The 10,777-nt window shown below is 38.0% G+C and overlaps 1 protein-coding gene across 2 annotated transcripts; it reads left to right on the plus strand.

Moving 5' to 3' along the window:
• Positions 1–317: 317 nt before the first annotated feature.
• On the plus strand, positions 318–8,561 carry RGS18 (regulator of G-protein signaling 18). 2 transcript variants are annotated; one of them, XM_009999891.1, is made up of 5 exons: positions 318–621; positions 1,293–1,394; positions 4,918–4,979; positions 5,666–5,832; positions 8,143–8,561. In XM_009999891.1, exons 1-5 carry the CDS (start codon positions 503–505, stop codon positions 8,395–8,397), a joined length of 705 nt encoding a protein of 234 aa, XP_009998193.1. In that variant the 5' UTR covers positions 318–502; the 3' UTR covers positions 8,398–8,561. The 2 variants fall into 2 exon arrangements, with proteins under 2 accessions (XP_009998193.1, XP_009998192.1); XM_009999890.1 differs by having other exon boundaries at positions 503–621; positions 4,915–4,979; positions 8,143–8,397.
• The last annotated feature ends 2,216 nt before the right edge of the window (positions 8,562–10,777 follow it).

A 10,777-nucleotide genomic window follows, 5' to 3' on the forward strand; every position in this document is an offset into this window, starting at 1 on the left:
GAGGCTGTAGAGGGCAGTTTAAGGTCTTCTAATAGCTTAAGACAACGTTGTATGCTATTTCATGCAAAATCACTTTCATTAAAGTTAATATTAGAGAGACCATGTCCACTTCTCACAGGTGCCTGGGCGAAAACGATGGCGTCTTCCTCAATCTAGTAAAACACCAAATTGCACAAGCAGAAGCCTGGGAGTTGCTCTCTGCTGTAGCCGTGTTTGTCTGGAGCACCAGTGGCCATTTTGCAAAGCTGCAATCTCACTTCCCTATGTGACGACTGCAAAACCAAAACTCTGCTGAAAGTCCTGCCTACGCGCAGTGGCAGAAGGTGGGGAACCTCCTTCTTCCCACTACCTGCTCTGGAAACTGCTCAACGGCCAACTGGGGACAGCCCAGCCTGATCCAGCATGTGAGAGACCTCCCGAGGACACCAGTGACACCAGATGCAGCTGCTGTGAGGAAAGAAAAGAGACGTTTTCCAAAACTGGGAAGCTTTCTCAGAGGAAGATGGAGACCCCAATTCTCTTATTCCCTCAACTAAACATTTCTGCTTCAAAGGATAAATCCTATTACAAAGTCATGAAATCAACAATTAAAGAAGAGCCACATAAAGCAAGCAAACCTGGGTAAGTTTTAAGGTCAGGCTAACGCTTCTAGTGCTCTGTTTACATACAGGGATTCTTCTAACATAGCTTGTGGGTATGGATTCAGGGCATGGATCGTTTTATTCTTGACATATATATGAAAAGTCATGAACTGCAATCCTAGGAATTGTATACATAAAATATTATGCATCACAGAAATATTTTTATGACCAAGGAAAAATATCAAATAACAAACTAAGAAAATAGGAAAGGGAGGCTTCAACAAGTTCTGAGAAATGCTACTTTAAAGCCTGAATATGATCTGGCAAAGCTTCTTTTTCAAAATGTAAAATGACAGGAAGCAATACTTCCCTTTTCTTTGTGAAACATTAGAAGCAGAAGGTGCTGAGCCAACTGTTTATGTTCTTGAATGTAAGATCTCACCCTTCATCTTTAAAAGAAATGAAAAGGACACTGAAAGTGAAAAGATTTGTTTCTCTTTGCCAGTATTTCATATATAAATTTGTGCTGAACTGTAAAAATAAATAAAATTATTGTGAATAATATATGTAGGAGAAGTAATATCAACATTACTGTTAGTTAACATAAGGGGATCTATGATGCAGAAGCAAAGATATTAGACAAAGGAAACATTTGAGGTAAAAACCCCTTTCAACAAGGTCGCTTGAAAAGATACCCTAATTCTGTTGTAGAGCTAAGCAGAAGAGAAATAGGCTGAGCCTTCTCCTGCAGAAACCTGAATTCCACGAAGGTGATCATCTTGGTAAACCTGGAAACTTGACAAAAGCAGCAAGGTAAGCATTTTAAAAGACTGAGTCGATGGAAATTCCTTTCAGAAGGTGCCTGTGTGATTCAGAGGGTATCCTGCAGTTGTGTGTGTGCATTCAGGCTTGGCAGAGAATAATGCTTTCAAGGTCTATTCAGTTTAAAAGTTAGCAATCTAACCCAGGCACGCAAACATGATGGAATTATCTGGTTATGCATCAAAGTAACTCACCACTAGTATTTTCACATCACGAAGTGCAGAGTGGTCCCCACAGTCTTGCAGATATATTGGAACCCTTGCTCTTGCCACCAGCGTTTTCATTAGTCCACTGACTATATTGAACCAGCATCAATGCAGAAATGTAACTGACAAATTACAGCTTACAGGGAAATCACACAGCTCCTTGGAAAGCAGGTTTTCCAAGGAATTCTATAATGTGCAAATGCCAAATGCATGTCAAATACTGAACGCATTGTTCCTCAATAATTGCAGTAATTGGTTGTCTCAAAAATTCAGATGCTGGTGTTTGAACACTTTTAATACTGTCCCTGCTACATTGTTTTACATAAAGATGCAGGACAAAATCTTGGTTTGGTTGACTTCAATAAGAGTTTAGTTCCTGACCTCAGCGGGGTGCCAAGATCTCACCGATACATTAAGAACTGCATTTGTGCATTTCTTGACTGAAATGTAAAGTACTGCAAATCCATGGCCTCAAAAATTTGACACCTCTTTCTTTCCATTACAGAGCTCTTTAGAACTGTTCAATGCTTCCTGTGCTCTTTTGTCTCATTGAGACTTATTTAAGCAGTTCCTATTTGGGGGGCAAGATTCCTGCTCCGACCGAAACAGCTTCTACAAGCCCTTACTAGTGCTGCACACATGGTAGAATTGCAGAAAGACCCAAACTTGTTTCTAGAACCCTTGAAAAAGTGGCTGAGAAGTCAATATCAAAACACTTCCACCTCTGCAGTTGGGCAATTAGGCAATATGTGTTGCTTACATGGCCAAATATTATGCCCATCCAAATGACAGGATGTCCTCCCAGTCTAGAAGACTTTCAATCCCTGCTCACAGAGGGTTTTATTATCTTCTTTTTTTCTCCCTCCTTTCTTGTTTTGCTGTTGACAGAAGGCTCAATACAGTGGTTTTAGAGTTCACTTGGCAATACAAGACATTGCAACAATGAAAAAGGTAAACCAGTGCTGGGAACACCTTTTTTTTCCATGTCTTGGTCCCAGACAGGTAAAACTGTTCTAAGATTGTATCTAAAAAGAGAAAGCACAGCTTCTGTGCCACCTGTTTGAAGACAGCACTGGGGGGCTGATTCCCCCTGGGTGTTTCACACAAAGCACACAGCCATCAATACATTCTTAAAATGTATGACAAGGAGCTTCTAGGGGCAGATACAATAGCAATAAATAATGATCTGAAGAATATCACCTTTTTAACAGACTCACTTTCTCACTCATCCAACTACCCTTTACATTACTCTCAGCCAGGTGCCTGACTGATGTGGATTCTGCTGTTCTTGTTGTATAGAGAAGGAACTGGCAGATTTTCTGCTGATCTTTCTCTATATATAGATTAGAGGGGGTTGTAGATTATTTTTGGCAAAAGAAAGAAAAAAAAATTAACTCTCATAATAAAGTGAGCAAAGAGTTTGAGATTTAAAGTGGTTTACTCTTTTTTTTCAAGATTTGTGTTCTTCACACAGAGATACCAACTAATACAAGTAGAAGGAAAATGTAAAGAAACATTGCAAATGGACAGCGGGGTGATAGTGGAAATGCCTGTGGCCTGCTACTCAGTTTCTTCTCATATTTAGCAAGTGGGAAAGCTGAATAAATCTTGGTTTCTGTCTGTTATTGCAGCAACTCAATGTTGCACCCAGGTCCTGGGGACCTGAGAGGCTACAGGGTTGATGCAGTTTCTGAAGGAAAACCGGAAATTCACACTGAGTTTCCAAACCCAGCAAAGAATCTCTCCAGCATTCCATGCAGTTGCAGACTGTGTATGTTGTCTGAAGTCATCAGGGTTTATTTTTCACTAAGATCAAATTAATTTCTGTAGCTATTGGAATCTACTCTTCCCAGACTTACAAGTCCACACAGTTCAGAGACCTGCACTTTCTAAACTGCTCACAACTAAACAAGGGACTATAAGGGACAGAGGTCTCATTTTCCTGGACTCTGGAAGTCTCCCACTTTACTGGCTTATGCTAATTTATTGAATTTCAGCTCTCCAGCATTTCTTTCAAGAACTTTTTGTTTCTCCTTGGTTAAAAATTTCATTTCTATAAGCAATGATTTCATCTAGAAAAACTGTGACATTAAAAGAATTAAAAAACCAAGACGAAACAACTCTTCCTCCTTTCAGTTTTTTTTGCAAAACCAAGATGATTACTGCTTTAAATTCCTTCCCAAAGTGATTGGATTTTCCTTTCATCTGAACTTCATGTGCCTGCAGATCTTGCCAAGGCAACCCAAAGCATGTGAACCAGGCAGGAGAATGGCAATCCTCCTCCAGGAGGAGGGAATCGTATGTAAAAAGGGTTCAGTCCATGAGCAGTTCTAACCAACTAACATAGAGAACTTACTTATTATACTTTCAGTGTATTTTGCTTTGCCCTCAAATGAAAATGGTTCTAAAGATTCATACTCATAAGACACCTGATAAAAAATAATTTCACCTTCAGGCTTGGAATTTAAGTCCTAGCATGATACAATTCATCTCCAGGCATACTCCATTTCTGGTCTAATTATAATCAAGGTACTGTTCAGGCGTGTGTCCAGAGTTAATCTATACAAAACCAAAAATAGGTTTCTCCAAAACTGTACTTGTGTGAACAAAGCAGGCTGTTCTTTTCTCCTTTTTGTATTGTTCTCTAGGGCAGAATATTTGAAATCAAAGTAAAATACATGCAGCTTGGCATATTTGATGAAGAGTACATGGAGTTTTATAAACAGAACACATTGTCTCAGAATAACATGACATTTGAAATATGTTTTTGGTAAACAAGCAAGTCTAGCATTTGCTTTTACCCTATAAGACTATCACCTAAACCATATTGCTACAGCTTTGTCTTCAGGCTGTAGAATTTCCTGTATTTCATTAAAAATAGATTGTGGTCACACAGCCTCACACTGAGGGCACTGAAACCCACATCTCTGCAAGGCTGCTTTTTAAGTTTAAATAGGTGACTGATCTGATTCCCTTATGAGCTTTGCCATACTTCATGGTATCTCAGTTCCCTTGAAGATCAGTAGCACAACACAAACACCAAAGAGAAAAAATCTCTGCTCTGATGTTTCGTAAAAAAGGAGGAGAAAGTACACTCTGCAGGAAAAATGTCAGAAAGGAATTAAGCCAAATGTTTCCGAAGTCCCTAAGAGAATGAGCTCTCTTAGTGCTGTGATCTAATCAAAGGCTTTTTGAAACAGTCCTGAGCAATAATATGTTAATAATAATCCTGAGAACATATATTAAAACAGCTTCATGAATACACAATATGCTCAAGCCTTCAAAACCACTTTCTGTTTCTTAAGCAGTGTGTCTCCTGAAGAAGCAGTGAAATGGGGAGAATCTTTTGACAAACTGCTTTCTGAGAAAGGTAAGTAGTTTGGTTTTTTTTCCTCTCCCTGTAGACTGTTAGGATGGAAAATTGATGGAAAATAACATTCATTTGTGCACTTAAATAGACCTGTCAGTTATCTAAACTATGAGTATTAAGGGTCATTTCTAGCAGCATGTGTTTCTGCTCTCCTCATGCTTAGGCTGTAGCATGCTGTCAACTGCTGAAAATAGTTGAAAATAACTTCTGAGTTTTGTAATTTATTAGATGAAGTTATATAACAGGCACCAAAGAGCTCCTTCAATAAATAGTAGAATTTAATTTGAATATTCCTCAAATATCCCTGATTGCAAGACCAAACAGTCTACTTATGAGCAAAGATTCAAATTGTGTTTCAGTCAACATGAATTGATACTCAGCCAGAATGAAGTCCATCACTTCCACGTATATCCACATGTTTTGATTCCTTATCTTTCTAAATTTACCAGATCCTGGTAGTGGGTTTTTGCAGAGGCTGAGAGTTCTGTACTGGGAGTTACAGCACTCAGGATCATAAGGAAAGAACTGCAATGATTAAAAAACCTTTATGTATTTTAAAATAATTCTCTATAATGTGATGTAACTCAAAGGCAGCGCAGCCTATTCTGTTGCACAGCCTTTGTGAAAAGAGGAACTGTCTGATAAGAATATGATTTTGTGATGCAATTCAACATGCCTTTCTGCAGCTGGGCTGGATGCCTTTACAAAGTTTCTGAAAACTGAGTTCAGTGAGGAGAACATCGAGTTCTGGATCGCTTGCGAGGATTACAAGAAAAGCAAAACTGCACATGAACTTTTGCCAAAAGCTAAGGCCATTTATGAAACATTCATACAGAAGGATGCTCCAAAAGAGGTACAGTAAAAATTTTCCTCATCGGACACATTTGACACAACTGCATCTGATGAAATCTGCTTTTAAGAAGTGCATGCCCAGAAGCAGGGGCACCAGTTAATCATGTAGTCCCTGACGTAAGAAGGCTGTGTCTTAAATGTCAAAGCTCTGGAAGCAAATCTGGAAGCAACTGCACAGATTATTCTCAGTGTCCTCCCAGTCCTTTCAGTAACCCCTCTAAGTTACTATTCTAAGTGTAGAGCTTGATTTTAAATATGATATCAGAGGAACTGGAGATTTCTAGTGGTCTATATAGCCAGGATATATATATACACACACCCATACAGGGTACATTTAAGAAAAAATAGTGTTATTAAATGTTAAAGCTTCCATGAGACATATCAGCTAGCATTTAAGAAAAAACATTAGCTGTCTTTATTTAAAGCTAACTCCAGAAGAACACATTCTTCCTTTTAAAATAGGAACTGCCTACTAAATTACTACAGAACTTAGATTCAGAAACTTTTCTTTTAAAATAAGCCAAAAGACTAAAAGAGACTAGAGGAAACTATTAAATTAAACATATCTTTAAAATAAGATTATGTTTTAAGCATGGACCTTTCTTGATTGACACCCCCCTCCTTCCTGCCAGTTCTAGTTGCATATTCTTGGTAAGTTACTATCAGCACTTGCACAAAAATATGTTGATATGCCAACCCTCACTAGCCTGAAGATCTGTCTGTATTACAGTGTTGCAAAAGATTTTTGTATTTACAATTTCTTCACTTTACTGAATCATGTTACAAAGGGTTTATAAATGAGCAAAAAGAACATTTTTTACCTGCTCTAGGAAAGAGCTGAACAGGTTGGGAGAGTATGAACTCTCATTGAAGTCACAGTCTCTTCAACAGGTCTTTTGGACCTAGCACTTCCTGTAATTCCATCAACTTGGAGCAGATCAAATATTTCACTTGCTAATGCTCCTTTTCCCTTGTTTTCTTTTTTTTGTCGGAATAGCAAAAGTGAAACACTTATTTCCCTGTAACAAGAGTGAAAAAGGTGTAATTCTCATTTCAGGAGGAAGATTACAAAATGGTGGGATTTCTGCCTGTAATTTCCACAAATCATATGTAACATTCAGATCAGGTTTTCTTAGTAAATTTCTGCTTTCAAAGATTTATGTCCCTCTTTTTGTTTTCCCTGCTGCATGTCTTTGGGTGGACCTTGTATTAAAAAGCAACAAACCCTGAGTTTGGGGTAGAACCTGCCATTGCCAACTGATCAATTTATGAGCACTTAAGGTATGACATCAAGTGCTGATACTGTCCACATTTAGGATTTTGATATTGCTTTTGATTTGGTGCACGGTGCAAGTGCTGCTGTTCACTTTAAGCAGTTGGTTTTGGTGAGACTTTCTTCCTTGTGTTCACCTGAGCAGCTGAGACCAGCCAACAGCATCTCGTTTCAGATCATGGTGCTCTGGAGCTTGCATCTTCTCTCTGACTAACTTCTTGTCCAGCAGAGATCTTTTACACACAAATCTCCAAGCAGAGTTTGAGAGGATTGTAAAATCTTAGGTTTGATGAGTAAAGTCATTAATTGCTCTTCAGTTCTTCCATCTAAACTATTTGTTTTAGTTAGGTTTATGGAAACGACAGGCGTATTTCACTGAGAAAGAACATTAAAGAGACCTTTTTGACAGAATCAACTTTTAAAAAATATAAATTCCATCTTATTTTTCAAAATAACATACTTAAATATGTTCCTAACACTTGAATAGAAATGTCATACCAATTACATCTTCCCAGGATGAATGTAACAGTACATGGTATAAATGATCTTTTTGATATGCTTTTCCAATCTAAAGCCTCCAAAACCTCATTAGAATAATTTTAATATTTTAATTATTAGAGTTTTCTCACCTTCCTAATACTAAAACTCTATTCTTAAAGCAGAATTTTAAAATATTCACTAACAGATTCCAATGAGGCAGAGTTCTATGTGAATCCTAAATATTAATCTGGTGTTGTGAAGCCTGACAGCTGCAACTGTACCAAGATCACTATTAGAAAGTTATTTTTAGTCAAATATGAAACTTCATCTTCTATACTTTCAGTTTGCCATTTCACCAATGACATGCCTGGGAAGGATTTCTGGCAACCATTACTGAACATGAACATACTATTTCTGTGATATTAATAAACAGTTGTATGAGGGGTTCAAGGTCCTCTGATCAGTGAAGATTTTTGCCAAAGTGCAGCAACATTGTTATGGATAACAGCATAGAAAATGCATTAACCTACATTAAATATACTTTTCCTCATTCTCCAGGTGAATTTGGACTTTCAAACCAAAGAAGTCACAAGTCAGAATATTGGACAGCCCATCATCACCACTTTTGATGCAGCACAAAACACAGTCTACAGGCTGATGGAGCAAGACAGTTACCCACGCTTCCTAAGATCTGATCCCTATTTAAATTTGGTTAAGGGGAGAAATCCCGGTCGTCCCACCCTGAGGAGACGATCACGGTCTTTTACTGTCAATGATTTCCAGGGTGTACGACCAGACTTTACTGTTTGGTAACAGGGAAACCCAACCTTCATAAATTCTTGCTACTACAACAATTTGTATCTCTTCTAAAATCCAAATCCTTAGCAAGTATAAAGGAGTGGAAAGCAAAGTTACATGCACTTATAGCAGGTCAGAGTTCTGCAGCCAGTGATTAATCTCATTGAGCATAGAGAAGCAGACAATGTGTTGGCAAGACAAATCGTGTAAAGTTTTCATACAATGTATTTTTTTAAACTCAAGCAAGAGCTGTAGCTGTATCTGGAGGAAAGATTTGAGTTTCCTGCATAAACATGTATAAAATGCCTTTTGATAATATCCACCAAGTATTCTGGGGCTGTATTATTTAGGAGAGAGTTTCATCACAGTTAGAATCTCCACACTTACCCTTTGCACATATTTATATTTCTGCAATATTTCCTACACTAAGCACAGAGATTCTGAAGTATTTTCTTATACTGCAAAACACAGAGGAACATTATTAAAGTATAATGTGAAGCTACATGGAATTTTAACTACAGCCACTGCACAATTAAAATTTAGCTATTGCAGTTTTTAAGAGGAACATAAGAATATGTCTTTAATTTTGAGGGGTACATTTTGTACTGTTTTCTTATTACATGTGTGTGTTCTCTGTATTTAATTTATGCTGTACCAATGAGCTTTGCCATCAAATACTTGTCTTCTGATTTTTTGCAGCCAGATGAGCAGTAGCAAAGGGCCAAGAACCCTCTTTTAACACAATGTGTTTCATTAAATATGAGGTCGAGTATGTATATATATATATAAAATATTTCTACTTCTATTTGTAAATATTCCTAGTTTACCAACTTAGTTGCTAAACTTTGTTCAATTTTTTTTTTCACCTTTTATTTTGATAAAGGATCTGGAAATTAACAGCTCTTGGACTCAGGTAGTCTAACCTTCAGTTCTACCATTCATTAACTTACTCTGTGGTTATAGAGGAAGAAGGAGAAATCTCCCCTTTTATTTCTTTGCTACTGAAGCCACTCATGCACTTTCCACAGTATATGCAGCTGTCCTGGCCTTTTCTTCCAGAACTGATGCAGATGTGAAGCATGGCACAATTCTTCCAATCTTAAACATCAGTTCAGTTTAGCAAGTGCTGCAGGATTTAGTTGTAACTATGGCTTGTATGTTCAGCCACTCTGCATGGAATTTAAGCTCTCTCTCTTTTCTTCCCTTCCTCTCTGTAAGTAGAAAAAGTGAAGAAGTGCAGTTCCTAAGGGTGGGACTTCATGTTCATTACTAATGTGGGATATGTGTGAACTGCCTGATCTGAGGGCTTCTATGTCTGCTTCACTAACTTTAAATAAACCTGAAGTGATCTACTTACACAGTTGTCGGGATTCCATTTGTCACGAGAGCATTGGAGAGCACAATGCGCAGACTTCACCTCCCTTGTAACTCATTACCAGCTGTAACCATCACCATTGCAACCAAAAGTGTTACTGTGCACAACAACCCAAACTCACCAGGAAACGCTGCTGAGCCATGAGGACCTGGGAAGCATCTCCAGGCTCTTAGCTCTGCCTGGGGAACAGACAGGAAAAACACTTGTAAATAAAAGGACTATGATCCTTGCTGGTTTAGTCCATTATCCTTCCCCGATCCCCAGAATCCATGCACAGGCTATTTCTAACTGTGTAAGCAGTCAGAACCTGGGCACAATGACTGAGGAATAAATGAAGTGTTTTTACCAGGGCTGATGCTGCATTTCAGTCTCTTCATCAATATCAAATACAGCTTTGATGCTTGTCAGCCTCCTTTTTTTTAAGAACAGTTTATGCTCCTGTTGTTATTGTTACGGATGCCATGAAAGACAAGTTTATAACCCAGTTTCAATGCTGAAGTTAATATATTTTTCTGGATAGATTATTTACCCTTGCTCTTTGACTCTCTGTCCCTTGAACATGAATCAATTCTGCCAGAAGTGATCCTGTTTCTGATTAGGGAATCTCTAAAATCACCAACACTATCTGGATACTGGAGTTCTCAGATATGTAAAACATGCCTGTTCCTGTGTTTTGTATTACTGTCCTTGTTGGAGAAAGAGAACAGATGCGAGAACAGACTCACCTGAGCATTAACGGTGGGTCTGTTGCAACACAAACATAAGAACTACACATTTGCAGCTAAATTGTCCCCTGCTATGATTATGTTCCTTCACACCAGCTAAGAATCTGTACCTTGACTTTAGCCATGGATTAAATAAATGAAAAAAAAAAAAAAAGTGTATATTTAATACAGTCCCCAAATCCAAACAAGTAACAAATATAGTATCTTGGGTAGGATGTTTTCTTCATAGCAAAAAAACCAGCTGTTAGTCAAACAAGTCTGTAATGATAAATATAAGTCAGCAGCTGCTCTTTGT

Source organism: Chaetura pelagica, unplaced genomic scaffold (assembly GCF_000747805.2).
Source record: "Chaetura pelagica isolate M959 unplaced genomic scaffold, ChaPel_1.0 scaffold246, whole genome shotgun sequence".
NCBI lineage: Eukaryota > Metazoa > Chordata > Aves > Apodiformes > Apodidae > Chaetura > Chaetura pelagica.

Coding starts and splice junctions, on each gene's coding strand:
- RGS18 (XM_009999890.1), top strand. CDS start 503: ATGGAGACCCCAATTCTCTTATTCCCTCAACTAAACATTTCTGCTTCA. Junction 1,395..4,914: donor AACTTGACAAAAGCAGCAAG/GTAAGCATTTTA, acceptor CTGTTTCTTAAG/CAGTGTGTCTCCTGAAGAAG. Junction 4,980..5,665: donor CAAACTGCTTTCTGAGAAAG/GTAAGTAGTTTG, acceptor GCCTTTCTGCAG/CTGGGCTGGATGCCTTTACA.